This window comes from Ochotona curzoniae, unplaced genomic scaffold, assembly GCF_017591425.1.
Source record: "Ochotona curzoniae isolate NIBS_2020 unplaced genomic scaffold, NIBS_Ocur_1.0 scaffold_4506, whole genome shotgun sequence".
Lineage (NCBI taxonomy): Eukaryota > Metazoa > Chordata > Mammalia > Lagomorpha > Ochotonidae > Ochotona > Ochotona curzoniae.
Window position 1 is genome coordinate 74727860 of NW_024467119.1, and position 17651 is coordinate 74745510.

The 17651-nt window shown below is 41.6% G+C and overlaps 1 protein-coding gene across 3 annotated transcripts in view; it reads left to right on the plus strand.

Moving 5' to 3' along the window:
- ARHGAP10 (Rho GTPase activating protein 10) overlaps positions 1-17651 on the plus strand; it is a 322621-nt gene that overhangs the window by 171095 nt on the left and 133875 nt on the right. For 2 of the 3 annotated variants that reach the window (XM_040967286.1, XM_040967288.1), the window contains exon 13: positions 268-333. The exons of the other annotated variant lie outside the window; for it this stretch is intronic. In XM_040967286.1, coding sequence (XP_040823220.1) covers positions 268-333 — 66 coding nt within the window. The remainder of the gene's footprint in view (positions 1-267; positions 334-17651) is intronic. 3 annotated transcript variants of the gene reach the window in all.

A 17651-nucleotide genomic window follows, 5' to 3' on the forward strand; every position in this document is an offset into this window, starting at 1 on the left:
GCATTTCCATACGGGCCCCACAGTGGCCTGTTGGGAGTTAACCAGTGGATAGGAATGTGTCACTTCACCTCTCTCCGTTTCTCTGTAAAATAAATAAAATTTGAAATTTTGTGAATTCTGTATCGTTATCACTTACATGAGGATAAGTCATGTTTAGCTTTTAAAACTGAAACAAAAATTAGATTTAAATAACTTTCCTCCTCTTTTCCATGTGGAGGAGAGATGTTAAGAATTGTGTCCTGAAAACTGTCGAACTCTTTCTTTTAGGTGCACAGTTGGATAAAATGGGATTCACGATTCTCAAAAAGTGCATCAGTGCAGTTGAAGCTCGAGGTAACGTGGTTATCTGAATCTTTTTATTCGTGAAAAGCTATAGGTATGTAAAGTCTCAGTCATTTAAAATACACATTGCTGGTGTAAGTGTGGGCAAAATGTGTTAGCACACATGCTCATTCTGCTAACCAAGGACAGTGGGCTATTTGTTAATGTACATTTTTCTCCCTTCTATTAAAATATGAAATCAAGATTATGGAAATTGTGTTCGCTTGCTAGTTCAGTCATAACAAAATGCCACAGACTGTGGCTTTGAACAGTCCAATCTATCTTCTCACCACGGCGGAGGCTGAAGGCCCCATGTGCAAGGTCTTGGCAGTGTCAGTTTCTTCTGGGGCTTTTCTCCTTGCAGAGGGGAGTCTTCTGTGTCCTCCTGTGGCCTTTGCTCTGTGTAGCTAAACCTCTGTGTCTTATGAAGACAAAAGTTCTAACTTAAACATCCCATTTGAAGACTGTCTCCAAAAGCAGTCCCCTTCTGAAGTGAGGTACATAGAGCTTCGGACTGTGAGTGCGGGGGTAGGCTGGCGGTGTGATAGTTCAGCTCATGAGAGGAATCAGCCGTATTGGACAACTAGCCACGTTCTCCCTTTCCCGTTGTCTTGTGCATGCCCTTGAAAAACAAATCAACTTTATTGAAGTATGGTTTGCGTGGAGCAGCTTTTGTTGATTTTTAACTGTGCAATTTGTCAAATCTTGAACAATGTATACAGTTGTGTAGCAGCAGCTGTGGTTGTAGATTTTTCTATGCCTGCCTCCGATTCCTTCCTGCTGCTCTGAGTCATTCCTTACCTTACTGGCCCTGGGCATCCACTGAGCTGCTTTTCCTCACTCTGGTTCGGCTTTGCTGTTTTTCAAGCGTTGTCTACAGGTGGAAACATGCAGCAGATAGCCTGTGGACTCTGGCTCTGTTTTGTGTAGTGTTTCTGACATTAATCTAGTTGAATGTATCCTTAGCTCATTTCATTTTGTCACAGGTGGTATTCCATCCTATGGATATACCATTATTTGCTTATCTATTTACCTATTTTAAGTACTTGGATTGATTCCATTTTGAATTTAAGGCAAGTAATTCCTCTGCTGGCCCAAAGCCCAAAGGAATTTTTCTTCGTCCCTAAGAAAAAGTCCCGTGGACTTGGATAAACCACACGTTGAACATTGTAGAATAGACAGTTGCATGTTTTCTCTTTGTTTAGAGACTCAGGGAGGTAGGATAAATTGAATATATAATTCACTCTCAAGTTGTGTATGTTCCAGAGTTACGTTGGATGACTTAGTGAGATGAAACCTGGCATTCACATTATCCATCAATACAAGGTCTTTATTACAGAGCCAGGATTGGCACCTGTGAATCCAGAGTGCTGGACAACAGATGAATATGAGCTCTTTTATGATTTGGGGATTTGCCCATCAGTGATAACAGCGCAAGCTTCTGAAAGCCTTTTCTCCCACACTCACTCACAGAGGCAATTCAGACTGACAGATTTTCATTCATTTCAAGCTGCACGGAAGTTGAGCTGACAAATTTGTTCATTTTCCTAGTGCTTGAAAAAAAAATTTAGTATCTCTCACTCACCACTCATGTTTTTCATTTGAAGTCCTTAAGTTAGAACCTTAATCATATCACTGGCATGCTTATCAGTTTTGATAAATGTGATTCTTTTTTCCTAAGGATATGTTTTATTCATACCTTTGCTTTTCCCTGAACAGCTAAAGATGTAACCAGAAGGCTTTCTGATTGGCATGTGTAGCTTTGTAGAGCATTATGTACATTGAGTGGATTGAGCATATTGGCATCTGTATGTGTCAAATGTGTTATCAATATATGAATTATTAAATACCCATCAAGATACTTGTTTGTGAAGCAGAAACAGACGAGGAGAGCTCTCATTTACTGGTTGACTGTCCAGATGTTCTGAGCAGCCTCCAGGTGGGGGCTCCACCCGGATGTGAGCAGGAACTTAGCTATAGGAGTCATCGCCTGTGCCTCGCAGCATCTGCCTCAGCAAGAAGCTGGAGTCAGGAACCTGAGCTGGGTGTGCAAAGCAGTCGCACCAATCTGGGACACTGGTGTCTGAACCAGTTAGCTCGACAACCCATCCCAGTGACTGACTAACTTCCACAGGATAAATGAATGCACATAGTTTGCTTTTTTCCCATTTAATAACACCCACAGATATTTGTTTTCATTTATAAATCAGAGTCTTTCATTATTAAAACTTGTTGCTTTCAATGGAGTACAGACTAAGAATAGAATGAGCAGTCAGATCCTATTGTTAATAATGATGAGGAATATTGTGAAATATCTTTTAGCCTACATTTGTGGGTTCCTTCTGAGCATGTTGCTCTTTTTTTTTTTTTAATTTTTTAGACTATTTTTATTTATTTGAAAGGCAGAGTTGCAGAGAAGAAGTGATGGAGACATCTTTCATCTGCTGAGTTACTCTCTAAATGGCAACTGCCAGACCAGGTCAAAGCCAGGAGTTGAAAATTCAGTATGTGTCTGTCACTGGGTTGCCAGGGTCCAACCCCTGTAGCCATCTTGTGCTGCTTTCCCAAGTGCATTGTGGGAACTGGATTAGAAACCAGCAGCTAGGACAGGAATCAGTGCTCAGATGGGATGCCAGGACCATAGGTGGTAGTTTAACTTGCTATGTGTAATGCCTTTGCAATAGAAGGGCAGGGACAGTGAGGAGGAAGAGAGAAAGAAAGCTGACATTCACTGGTTCCCTTACTAAATTCCTGTCACTGTCAGTGCTGGGCAAAGTTTGAAGTGAGGAGGCCAGTGACCCTAGAAATGGCATCACACCTGCTTTCCCCAGCCCAGGGTTTGCATTAGCAGGAAGTTGCACTGGGACTCCTAGCAGGTGCTCCAAGATGGTATGTGGACATCTCAAGTGATGACTTAGAATATTGCTCTAAATGGTTTTCTCAAACCAGTGTTTCTGTGTATTCAGCTCTTTGATACAAGTATTATGTCACACACACATTTTTTAAGATCAGGATAAAGCCAGTTTATATTCCTCCATTGAGAACACTCCAAATTTCCTTGACTTAAAACATAAGGCTTAAATGGGAACTTAAAAAATTTACGGAAAGGTAGAATTCAATGGTATGGTTATTTTGGTGCTGAAAGAAAAGGAACCCACCATTCAGGAGGAGGGTACGTGGAGGGGTTGGGGGAATCCAGAGCCTACAAAAACCCTTACATATGTGAGTTCTAGAAGAAGTTTACGGAAAAATGTAGATTGTGAAAAAATGTGCTTGAATGTGCCTCAAAATCCCTTGTTTTAAAATTCTATTTCTCTAGAAACTCTGAAGCTCCTATGTGCTTTCTCCCCATTAAACATTGGTGGAGCATTCTGCTCATAACTTTGATAACTGGGTTTCTGCAGCAGCTAGTCAGGTTATGTGTTCCTGATTGCTTGACCAGAGGGATATTGCTCTGGAAGGCTTTGGACTAGCAGATAAATGCACTTGCCAGGCAGTGAGTGAATCACACTCTCTCACAATTAATTGGCGGTCTATAGCCACATGGCTTCACTTGCCTCAAATGACTACAGGAAACACATCCCCGCCTACCTGGAGTCTGCAAAGCAGAGAGCTGGAATTAGTGAATCACATACACTTGCCGTGGGAATGCCTTAGGACCTGGAAGCATTAAGTGAGATCTAATAATTATTTCTATCACTGTTTGCAGCATTTTAAACATGCCTATCATTATCCGAAAGCTCTTATTGAAGTTAGTTTGGTGAAAGTGTTTTGTTTACTTTCTAACTTCTTTAACAAAGATTTTGCCATTTTTATTGCTAACATTATTCCTGATATCACTGAAATATTTGTAAAGCTTCAGGCAGATTCTACTACTTACTGTAGTCCTCAATACCTCAGAAAACAGCAATATATTAACATGTCTTAGATAACATAAATTATATATGACACATTCTTGATAATGTACAGAGTATAGATATTGATGTATCTTGGCCTGAGTGGGATTATTTAGTAAGATAAGAACAAACCTGGTTTTGGTACAGTTTTAGAATCAATCAATCAATCAGTCATATTCTGTCATTTCCAGAGTTGTCTTTGCTCATATAGTTACAGTATGGTGGGAGTCAGAGCCATTGATCTTTTATCCGTGATCAAATACTTGTTATCCATGATCAGTTCTCCACCATTGGTAATTAATTGTCTATATACACTGGCTTAGAGGTGACGGAGGGGAGAGAAAGACAAAGGGGCTGTTAGCTCAGGGTAAGGGTTTTGTTACTCACAGTAGAGAGCCTGATGGACTGTTCCTTGGCAGGCAATGGATTGGGACCACTTCCACATGATCGGGTAAGCACATGAGGGAAATGAGCACCAAGGGAATGCAAAACTTGAATACCTCTTAGACGCGGGGGATGGGAGAAGCAGCAACTCCTTGTGTGTGTGTTCCAGTGGTGTGTACGCATCATGGCGGGTGATGACGTTTTGCAGACAAGGTGTGAGGGTAATTTGGCATTCCACACATTCTTCAATGGGAGTGTCAGCTTGACTTTGGCAAGCTGCTGGAGTCACTTCTGTTCTGCCCAACCTAGCCAAGCTGAAGGAGTTCTTAAGGCAGTTGTTTCCAAACTTTGTTACACACTGGAATCACCTACAATCTTAACCTGGATTTGACTGAGATGCTGCTGAGTGGAAACTGGGAAGTGGAAATTGGCAACACCTCCCGGGAGATTCTGATAGCATAGTTTGAGAACCACTGTCTTAGAGAGGGGCTGTGCATTGGAGAAATGAAAAACATGAATCGTATTCTTGCTGGTAGCGTGCCACTATGTATGGCATTTTCTGATTAACTCCTTTTAAAAAGGAGCTTAATCTAAACCCAAACAAAATAGGAAAGTTCTGAAGAAAATGTGCTCTTTTTTTTTTCCCTCTCAATAACAAATGATGTGTAGTTGGTAAACCCTAGTTGTAACCTGAAGCTAGTTGGCTAACCAGAATCTATTGAGTAAATGCAGACTCTAGGCCTTAAGGGCTAATTGCGTATAACCCTTGATTCATTAATGGTAGGATGTAGAAATTTGTAAAAAAATGAAGCATACAGGCAATAAAAGGAAATGCTAGTGGTCTGGGTATTTAACTTAGTGGCTTCAATGCCCGTGCCCCATGCTTGCAATGAAAGAATCTTGACTGGATTTGAACTGTAATATTGCAGCAAGGTGGAGGAAAATGTCATTAATAAAAAAATTATTATCCTAAAAAAGAGCGCCTGGATTCAACACCCAGTTCTGGCTCTTGACTCCAGCTTCTTGCTAATGCAGACTGAGGGAGACAGAGTTTGATGGCTCAAGTAGTTGGGTTCTTGCAACCCATGTGCGAGACCTGCATTATGTTCCTGGGTCTCGGCACTAATAATCCAGCTATTTGGACATTCAGTAGGTGGAAGCTCTGTGCCAGCCTCAACCAAATAAAAATGTAAAACAAGTTACAAGTTTGCAGGAAAGCTTCTGATTGGTGAGGATGGAGTGGGAAAGGTTTAATGTGCATGAAGACGTGTTTTTGGGAATGGGCTTCCTTAGACAGCAGGGGACAGCAGTGCCCGGTCTATGGACTCTGTAAGGCCCCTAAAATCATTCAGTCAGGCTGTGCCAACACAAGTGCAGGAAAAATAAAGACTAAAAATTCAATGCATTTCAGATTAGTTTTTAAGTTGATAATTCTGCCTGGCTCGTGAATGACAATGTTAGCTATGGCAACAGCAGTTTGTATGCTTATTGCAAGTATTTATTCAGTAATCAGAATTAGAGCTTCTCTATCCAATTATGTTATCAGTCTTTTCTGAATTCATGGTTTCACACATCTATTTCAGCATCTTTGAATTCTGAGTAACATATTTGACATAGAAAGATAGTTGGTGTTACGTGGTTTTAGAGCTTGCAGGGTAGTTACATAATTTCTTTGAGGGAGTAACTCCCTTTCCTAAAAGGGAACCATCTGCCGGCTAGACCTTGTCTTTTTTTCTGGACCTGCACTATCCCCGTCTGTTTCAGGTGGTTGTGAAGCAAAGTAAGTTTCTTTTTCTATTTTCTAAATGATTTAGAACGAGATTTGTGTGCCGCTTTGGTTTATGAGGTTTCTCTTTTAAAAAGGCTTCCATATGTGAATAATTTGAAAATTCACTTGAATTTTCTAGAGCATGGCATTAAAACATTGGTCTAAGAAAGCTGTCCATTATCGAATTCAGCTGTGTAACCAGCTGTGAGCTCGTGGGAAAGAAGTAGGAGACCCCATGTAAGATGGGCAAAGAAAAAATTTAATTTGTCCCATGTCAAAGTGGGTGTCTCTTCCCTGACAAAGCCTGTTTTTAGGTTTCTGGAGAATCTTACTGAGGTTGGTTTGAGATTGTTTCTGATCCCAGAACTATTTGGAGTTGTGTGCGGTCTGGAAACGTGCTGTTGGTGATGGTTAGTGCGTAGTTGAGTACTCAACTCTGGGGTTGTGGGAGATAAAATGCCTGAAGTGAACCTGCAGCCTATCTTTCTCACCATTGCCCATTAATCTTCAGTTGCCAAGGGCAAATTCCATGTAAAAGGAAGAAAAGAACAGTCTGCACAAAATTTACAGCAAGCGGACCAGTGTTTCTCACTTGCTGTCTCTTTTTTAATCAGAGTGGGTGCGAGGTGAGTGTGGGTGGAAGTCGAGGAGCCTGGTGTGGGAGGAAGCTGACGCAGCGCGTGGTGTCTGCTGAGAGGCAAATGCAAAGTGGAAAATGCAAAATCCTGGCAAGTCAGGACTGAATATTCATTTTTTTTTTTCTCATTTAGTAATCGGATGTTTGAAGCAAACTCTGGGAAGCTGTTCATTTCCAGATGAATGGCTGTGTTTCATTAAGAAAGCAAATGGTTCCTGTGATGTAACCTGCCCAAGCCCTGGCCTCCACCTCGTGTCTGTGGGCTTAGGATTTGGTTTATGGTTATTACTTGTGCATCTCCAACCTTCCTTTCACTTTCTGCTACCTGCAGTTTTATCCATTCTTCCTCCTTAGCATGCTGAATGAACAGGAGTGAAGAAAATGAATGAGCTTTAGTATGGTCATTACAGTGAGCTGTCGTGGTTCCAATATACTCATATTTGGGATTAGAGGTTCAACAGAAGCCAGAGAATATTCCTGGGGGTATTTTCAAAGAGTGTATAAGGTAATTTTACACTGAAAAAACTCTACACTGTCTTGTTCCAGACTGGGATGTTTGTATGTTTGAGTCAAGTTCTGGTGAGGTCTATGGTACTCTCTTGTAATAGTCTCTGTACTCTTACCTTAGTTTTATCGTTTGTTAGCTCAATATATTGAGTGCTCAGTAAATGTGAAATACTACTTAGGAATAAATTCAGTAACTACAGACTTGCTTGTCCTCAGACTCATGATTTTTCAAAAATTTTTAGAGAAGTTTTTTTTCAAAGGCTGAATGACACAGAGATGGGGCGAGAAAGAGCACTCGTCCATTTTCCTGGTTTACTCCCCAAATGTGGGTACCAGCCTGGGCTGGGCCATGCTGAAGCTAGGAGCCTAGAACTCTGTTGCATTTCCCATGTCAGGGACAGGGACTGGGGCCTCGAGCCATCTTAGCTTTGTATTAGCAGGAAGCTGTGTCATAAACAGAATAATCACTGAATCTACTATTACTATGTGGCTCTTTAACAGACAGCTAGATGAACTGATTTGACTTTTAACCTCCTGGGCATTTGAGCAACACACCATCTTGTACTGCAAAATGGTCAGAGCAAAGAATGGGAAGAGACCTGGAACGAATGCCAAGGCTTTTAGGGTAGGCCACATTTCCCCTCAGAAGCAAGAACAACAGTGTGAAAAAGCCAGCAGCCACCACGCAGAAGAGCCTGGGATGAGTGTGCCCTCTTTACCTGCTGCTGTGCTGCTCCATAGTGGAGAGGCAGGTGGCAGCAGCGAGACACCGTGGAGCCCTTTTCTCATCACTGCATCCAGGAATGGAAGGAAAAAGGCCGCTCAGTTTTGCCTTGAGTTTGAGTCTCTTTGGCTGTCTGTTTTAGGAATATTTTTGCCATGACTTTAACTGAAGCTGTGTGAATGGTGGATTTGAAAATAAATTTACTGAGAAGGTTCTTCTCACACTGATGTATTCTATCCTGTTACAAAGCACTGGAAGAGAGGCTCTGGTAGGTTGTAAACACAAGAAAAGATAAGGGAATAGAAGTTGATCACTTTATACTGTATGTACATGTTGAAATATGGTACTGTACTGCATCAGAATGTATTTGCATTACATGTTAATTAAAATGCAAAAAAAAAATGAATTTGCTCTTATTTAGCTGTCCCATCTTTTCCAGGTTGTATTAGTAACTTACCTATTTCTGTGACACACATGTCCATTGTACTTGAGCCAGCACTTTGTGCTTTCTGTGGGAAAATTTTTGGAGGAACAATGGTGGAAATGACTTTTTGGGCTTTATTTTTATTGGACAGGATGATGTACAGAAAGAAGGAGGCAGAAAGATCTTGTACCTGCTGATTCTTTCCCCAAATGGCTTAACAGAGCTGAACCAATTGAAGCAAGGAGCCAGGAGCTTTTTCTGGATCTCCCACATGGGTTTTTGGCCCCAAGGCTTAGGACTGTGCTGGGTACTTTCCCAGGCCACAGGTAGGGAGTGAGATGGGAAATAAGGTAGCTGGGACACGAACTAGTGCCCATATGGGATTCTAGTGCATTTTGGTAGAGGATTAGCCAGTTGAGCCATTGTGCAGGCACCATGACTAATTTTTTTTTTGAGATTTATTTTTTATTGCAAAGTGAGGTATAAGTAGAGGAAGATCTTCGATCTGATGATTCACTCCCAAAGTGACTGCAAAGGCTGGAGCTGAGCCGATCTGAAGCCAGGAGCCTGGAGCTTCATATCGGTTTTCCATGTGGGTGCAGGAACCCAAGGCTTTGGGCTGTCCTGGATGCTTTCCCAGGCCACAGGCAGGGAGCTGGATGGGAAGTGGGGCTGCTGGGATTAGAATTGGTGCTGGGATTAGAAAATGGGAACCCAGCGTGTTCAAGGCAAGGACTCTAGTCACTAGGCCACTGCTCCGGGCCTCCTATGACTATTCTTAATGATTACCATCAGTCTAATGTTAAGATCATGAAGTTTTTGAAATTTTATGCTACTTTCATGTTAACAGGTTTCCTGCTCTGCTACGGGGGTGCTTAGGACCCCAGGGGAAGAGACACAGGGCCATTTGTTACTCCCAGTAGCTAGGGCATTATGCTGTGTGCTGGTCCCCTGAGCCTGTATTCACAGGACCACTGCAAAGAGGGCTGGAAGGCATTCACACATGATGCAGTGGTTGTGTTATGGAAAAAATTTTATACCTAAGGAATCTGTTTTGAAATCCAGCAAGCATGCCCTATGCAGTTAAAGGAGGGTATCACCTGTATTTCCTCAGGCTGCAAGCGCACATGCTCACTTTTCTGGTGGGAAGATAATGGAGCAGCAGATGTTCCTGTCTCTAGTGGAGTGGGTAGGAGTGAGCAAGCGGTGGGTTTGAGAGGATTTGCCACATGGTTTGCCGTGTTTCTGCAGCCCCGAGGAGAATTATTGACAGATTGGATCAAGAGTGGAACTGATGGGAATGAGAGAGGAGAGGAGGATGGAAGACAGGAGACGTGCTTGGGTGCATGAAGTAATCTAAGGGATAATGAATTTGTTAAAATGAGTTTAGTTTTTGGGATTTATTTACTTATTCAAAAGGCAGAGTGATACATCTTCAGGAACAGAGCTTCCTCCGTCGCTACTTCACTCAGTGACAACAACAGCCATGTCTGTTGTCACTGGACTCTCATCCTGGTTGCCCACGTGGGTGGGGTGCCCAAACACTGGGCTTACTTTTTTCTGCCTTCTCAGCTACATTAGCAAAGAGCTTGAGTGGAAACGTAGCAGCCAGAACATGAATTGGCACACCAACATGGGATGCTGGTGTCATAAGTGGTGGCTTACTTTGCTGCCACAGTGTTGGCTCCTGGCTTTTTCTTTCCATAGAAAACCCTACGAGACAGATGGCATTGTCCCGGTTAGTGAGAGCAGCTGAGGCAGTGAGACATGTTATTTGACTCAGAGAGAGGGAAAGAGCTCCCATTCTCTGATTCACTCCCAAATGCTTCCGATGGCCAGCGCTGGACCAAGGCCAAAACTGGGAGCCAGGAACACCCTCCAGGCTTTGCCTGTGAGTGATAGGAGTTCCTTAAGCCATTGCCCTCTGCCTCCCAGGCTCTGTATTAACAGGAAACTGCAGTCTGGAGGTGGAAATGAAACCCAGTTGCTTTAGTGTAGATTGAAACAAACACCTGTCTCAAGAAATAGGCTGTCGCTTTTAAAAGTCTCGGAGCTGGAAAACTGCAAATGATGACTCAACTCCAAGACTGAGTTTTTAAGGGTCTGTTTTTTGTAAACAGAAAAGTGCATTTTTGAATGAGAAATGAAATACAGTAAATCACAAATTTCAGAAAGATGCCAAGTAGCACAAACATTACACAAGTTGGAGAAATGTTACTTTTGCTAATTGGATGACATGACTGCATTTCTTTTACCTTGGCTCTGTGATCTTTGTCTCATGATAATCATTTTATGAAATCGTATTCTCTGTACAGACTAAAAAGATGAATTAGCTTCTCCTATGATCCTCTATTCATTTAGTTTTGCTGTGAATAGTTTTCAAAAGCTTTTAGTTGTAGCTTCACAGCTTGTCTCATATCAGCTAGATGTGATTTTTGTGTATTGAGAAAGCTTCCATCAGGTTTTTTTTTTTTTCACATGTGATCCATCTCTGGTTTTCATAACACTGATCTTTGTAGCTGAAAATTGAAGACATTCATTACTGATGTATTGTCATTTGGTTTTAGGCTATGGTTTTTTACAGTTGTCTAGAAGTATCATTATTTCTGTTTGGAATCTGTATTTTAAGTGGAATTATGGCTTTTGGTATGATCTGACAACAATTCACAATATTAGATTAGTTTATATAGATTTCTGCTGTCTTTCTGCTTTTGTTTCAATATTCCATTAAGTTTTATTTATTTATTTTTTATTTTTTAGTAAATGAATTCATGGCCTTCACATGCATTTAAATCTGTACTTCATGGGGTTGGATTCTTGACATGATCATTCAGAGAGAGGTTAAAATGCCCACATTCCTAATCCAAGTGTTGGAATCAAAAGCTTTTGGTTCATGTTTACCCTGGGAGGCAACACTGGAAGAGTCAAGTACTTGGTTCTTGGCACCTGTGTGGGAGACCCGGCTAGAGTTCCTGGCTCCTGGCTTTAGCCTGGGCCAACTCTGGTTGTGACAGGAATTGAGAGTAAACCGAGAGATGGGAGGTCAGTCTCTGAAGCTTCTTTTTTTTCTCTCCAAACAAAATGGAAAAGTTAAAAGAAATTTTAAATATGGGATTTAATTTTATAAATTGTTATTTGAAATCCTTTACTATAAATGTTAAGGATTTTCATGTTTATTTATTTTTTTTAAAGCAATTGGGAGAATACAGTGTGAGAGTGAGCAAATGAACTAGTTCCCATTTGCTTGCTTGTTTCTCAAATGTCTAACAAGCAAAGCTAAATAAAACCTGGAATTCAATCAAAGACTCCCACATGGGTGACAGAATAACTCAAGCTGTGGTTGTTGCCTCCCATGGTATGTGTAATAGGTGTGCATTAACAGGAAGGTAGGGGCCAGAGCCAAAACTCAAATCCAGGAACTCCACCAGAGGACGCATGTGTCCCAGTGTTGTAACCGCTAGGCCAAACATACACTCTTGTTTGTGCACTCTAAGAGTATGGTGCAGTACTTCAGCACATGAACACTGCATAAGCTGGTAAAACCACATCCAGCATTTCCCTTTCCTCATTGTTGGGAGCCAAGCAGTCCTCATTGCCTGAGCTCTTAACCTCCATGGATGCTGGAGATGTACACGAGAGTTGAAAGTGCAGCCAGTATGAAATGGGGAAAGGAAGATGAAAACATCACTCAGTGAAAGTTATTTATGAATTTTTATGAATGGGATTAAGCCATTGCAAAGGTATACTCGCCCTTTTTTCATAATGACTTCTTAAGTTCTGATGTCTGCCAGGGAAGGTCCCTTTCTTTGCTGATAGTCTCAGTGGCGCCTCAGGACACCTCTTGGAGGCAGAAGTAAAGTCTATGGAATCCACATCTGGCAAAATTTAAGGTCCCTGTTTGGTCATTTTGTCTTTTTAGAGTGTTCACGTCCTCTCTCCCCTAGCCTTCCGGAAGCTCTGTAGGTGGCTGAGCTGAGTGTTGCTTATTAGACTTGGTTGCGTGGCTGGGAACAAGTTAGAGTTGGCCCTCCAGGGGTCATACAACTGGAAAATGCAGAGCTGATGTTTGGCTCCTGGTCCTCTGATTTGAAGTCAGAATTATCCCAGGGCAGAGAAATAGGGTACCAAGAAAAGAACATGACAGATACTGGAACAGCTGAATTCTGCCCAAAAACCCAGGGCTTCAGGTTCATGCTTTGAGGAGAGATTGAAGGACACACTGAGTGAGTTGAAACCAGGGCTTCAGGGAGAGCCCAGGTCAGGTAGACATCGGACCTCAGCGAGGAAGGGACCCCAAGTGTTAGGAACCTCCTGTTACTCTGTAGTTGTCACGTAGTCCTTGTCAAGGCACTTTGGCTGAAGACTTGGATGGTTGTGCAAGAGTTAACAATTAAGTCCAGATGCTGTGCGGTCTCAGCTCCAGCATTATATCTTAACGTTGTTCAGAAACCAGGAGTGAAGAAAGCTTGCCTGTACAAGTACTCTCCAGACCATCCTGGCTCTCAGGCAAAGGCAGTAACTGGTAGACCAAGCACTTACTTGAGATTGCATTTGAGAGAAAGACACTTAAGAGTCAAACCTAGATGTGTCTAGAGCACACTGAAATTATTAGTACCTGGAAGAATAATGGCTTTGAGTCAGAATTGGGAATTTGCCTTGTGATTCGTTCCCATTGCTTTCTTCATAGTGGGTAGCGAGAAGTAATGAAGTCCATGTGACAGCCAGCCTCATGCGCCAAGCTGTGTCTCACCTATGTTCAAGTCTTGTTTGTTTGGGAGCTAGGACTGTGTGAATGCAGTCTCAAGACAGTTCCTTACAGTACCTGCTGACCTGGGTTTGCGCATAATCGTAATGAGCTTACGTAGAAAATATGGAAGCGCTCTAAAAAGTACATGAAAAATGGACTTTATAGGTAATTTTAATTTGGTGCCAACATTTTTTGCAACCAATACCTGCTTTTTTCTTAAAATTAATTATTTGAAAGTCAAAGTTCTATAATGAGAGGGAGAGATAGATAATCTTCTAACCCCCGGTTCACTTCCAGGTGGCTGCAAGAGCAAGACCTTGCGCCTGAACAAAATCAGGAATTGAGTCCCCTAGGTGGGGACAGGGGCCAAAGTACTTAAGTCATCTTCTGCTTTCCAAGTCCTTGGTTGGGAGCTGGATTAAAAGTCAAGCAACCAGGACACAAACCAGTGCTCACATGAAATGCCGGTGTCACTGGTGGCTTTACTTGCTATGCCACAATACCTGCCCAGGCATGTGTTTGTTTTTTTTTTTTCCATGTATTCTTGAGATTTGCGAAGATGTTGATGTGTGATATTCAACATGAAAGAAACAGCAAGGCTTGGTAGGAAGAGAAAATGTTGGTTTGTTGCTGCCAGATAGGATCTGCGTGCTGCCCAAATGGTTACCAACAGAGGAAAGAAATTACAAATGTCATTGGTGAGCAGGAATTTTACATTTTCCATGAGTCACTCTTACTTAATATATTTTGACTTTTTTCCAGCATGTGCTTTATCTTATGAAAGTGGCTGTAAATTAAATGCTTTGGCTACGATGACTATTACGTGTGTTGTGCCTTGCTTGCTGTTTTGAAATGAGTTTTCAGTTGTATGCTGCAGTGAAAGCATCTCTTGAATGCTTGGTACATCTGAGACTCATTAAAGGTGTCTGCTTTTCCCAAGCAGCCCACTCCATTGTTGGCCTGTATGTAGAGAGCCTTGGAGTACTGGCCAGGCCATGCAGCTAGGAGGTGGTGAGTTTCCAGGATATCACTAACATGAACTTGCAATAATTCTGTTTTACAACCTTAGCACATTGATGCTTCCAGTATAGGTTTTTTGTTTTTTATTTTTATTACTATTTTTTTGTATTTTTTTTATTGCATTTCATTTTATGACATCATTTCATATGCTCTGAGGTTCCCCTAACCTTTCTCTGTACCCCCCCCAATGGTGGATTACTCTACCTTATTGTAGTAGTACAGTTCATAACATCAACAACAGTTTACAATATTATGGAGTTAATTGATGTGGTATTGAGTGACTGATATGTTAAAAAATGCAAGCTCTTAACCACCTTTGTGACTGTTTCATTGACATTTCAATTTTAGTTCATATACAACCGGCTTTTATCCACCTTAAAATGACTATAGGATACTATTCAGCTGTCTTGTGTCTATTTTTATTATTACTGTTTTTTTAAATAAGGGAGGATACCAAGGCCCTGGGATGAGTAAAATGTTTTTTGGTACCATTTTGAGCTAATTTCCTTTTTGTTTTTTTTACCCTCCCTAATTTACAGCAGTTATATTCGCAACATCAAAATCCACAAGTTAGCTAAATGTCCATAGACAGATGAATGGGTAAGGAAATGGTGCATTGGTAGAAAGTCATGCTCAGCAATAAAACTGGTATGAACAGCAGTGAAAAATTTGATAATTATGTACCATGAATGGTATTAGAAAATAAGAACAGGTATTCCTGTGGTTGAAATCATATAAAATACTAGAGAATGCACATTAATCTGTTATAAATGAAGGCAAATCCATGGTTACCAGGAGGGGCAAGGATGAGTGCTTAGGAAAGAGCCTGAAGTAAATTAATGGGGATTGACATATTCATTGTAATAATTATGATGTTTTACTACCAGGCTTGGAAACCTTCTATTAGTATCATTCCTAATAGTCTTGAAGGGCCAGCCCTGCCTTGGTGGCAGGAAATACTATTGGTTTCCATGTGAAATGACAGCAAGGTCACAGAGACCAAGACTCAGGGATCTCCCTTCTCTCTAGACCTGTGTCTTGGCTTGTGCAGCTCCGACCTTTAAGGGAACAGTCCATAAAAGGTATACAGAGCTAATACAGCTATTGTTGATTGTCTCAGTGCTGGGGAATTAGCGCTCATCTTAATCTTTGCAATGTTTATTGCATTGTAAGTATTAGAAGTATTTTGTTTTTTCCTTGAATGCTTTAAGTTTCAGAATTTGAGGGAGTGCAAGTGACAGCACATGCTTCTATCTCCTGGGAGCTGGGCACTCAGTCTGGGTTTTTCCACATGTGTATCAGGGATGCAACTGCTGGAACCCACTTTGCCTGCTTTACAGGATTTGCATTGGCAAGGCGTTGGACTTGGGAGCAGAGCTGAGATTTGAACCCATACACTGTGAGATAGCATGTGGGCATATTAACTGCTAGGCCAAATGACCCACGTTTTAAAATTGGTTAGCACAGTATCTGGAATTTTTGATGGTGCATGGCTGTCTTTGATGGCACATAGACATTCCTCCTAGGTTTTGTCTGCTTGTGTTTAAAGCCAGTTTAGTAAAAATATATACTCTGACAGAACCTTAAAAATGTCACAAATATATTCAGTATCTTGGAAGGGTGCCTTTTATGTGAGCCTGTTTACTTTTGTGTGATCTTATGCAACTCATAGCCTGGAAAATGGTTACTGTACAGACATTCATTCCTAGCATTTATTGAGGATTCATGATAAATACATGTAGGGAACACATTACTATACACATTGGCAACCTACCTGTTGCCTGAAACAACAAGTAGATAGCATTTCTTCATTTCTCCATTGCCTTTCATTGAGTCACCTTTAGAGCATATAATCTTCAATATGTTATAATTTTTCTAGGCATTCCACATTTACTGCCTTTTTAAATATTTATTTGCTTTATTGAAAAGTCAGATATACAGAGAGGAAATTCTCCATCCGGTGGTTCACTCCTCAAGTGTTTGTGATGTCTGGAGCTGAGCTGATCTGAAGCCAGGAGCTCTTCTGGATTCTCCACGCAGGTGCAGGGTCCCAAGGCTTTGGGCCGTCCTCTACTGCTCTCTCTCATCACAAGTAGGGAGCCGTAAGTGAAGTGGAGCAGCCTGTAATATAAGCCCACAGTTGTTTATTTGAAAAATTGAAGGCTGGATGTGCTTTGGAATTTGTATTTTTGAGAAGATTGTATGGGACATACACTGTATAGCATATGTGGGTACTGTAAAAATGTTCATGGGAAATTAGACTTTATCGCTTAGGAGTAGATATTAGAGCTTGCAAGTTAGGATGCCCTCATCTCATCTTGAAGTATCTGGATTTGATGCTGGTTCTAGCTCTTGATTCCAGTTTCCTGCTAAGGCATACCCTGGGGGTGGCATACGCAGATGGCTCAGTGTCAGCTTCTGACACTGAGGTTAGGAAGCTTAGATTGAGTTTCTAGCTTCAGGCACCCAGCCCATGTCTGACCTTAGCTGTTTTGCGATTTTTGGATTTGTCTGTCTCTCTCTCAAATGAATGAAAGTTTTTAAGGTAAATTTATTTAGGTGCTTAAAGATTTTAAAATCCTTGTATTTTTTTTTATGGTACACTTTCCCAAAAAGCTTTTAAAGATTTATTATTTTTATTATTTTTTATTTGAAAGGTGGATATACAGAGGAGGAGAGACAGAGAGGAAGATCTTCCGTCCGATGACTCAATCCCCAAGTGAGCGCAATGGCCGATGCTATGCCGATCCAAAGCCAGGAGACTCTTCTGGGTCTCCCATATGGGTGCAGGGTCCCAAAGCTTTGGACCGTCCTTGACTGCTTTCCCGGGCCACAGGCAGGGAGCTGGAAGGGAAATGGGGCTGCTGGGATAGAACCGGCGCCCATATGGGATCTCGGGTGTGCAAGGCGAGGACCTTAACCACTGCGCCACTGCGCTGGGCCCCCGAAAAGCTTTTGAAAACTCTTCATAAACATGGCTTTCAAAATTCTCACCAAAATGAATGTTTGGATTCTAATTCCCACAGTTTTTGAAGTGTACCTTTCAAAAAACGTCTCTATAGAAATGGTATGGAAATCACACTCAGCAAAATGAAATGCAAACCTGCACACTGAGCGGCAAGAATCCAGCCTTAAGTGTGCTAATGTTAGGTCAAGCGTTCCGACCTTTGGGGAATTGTGGTGAAGAGACTGCTTTACATGTAGTCACGTGTTAAATGGCATG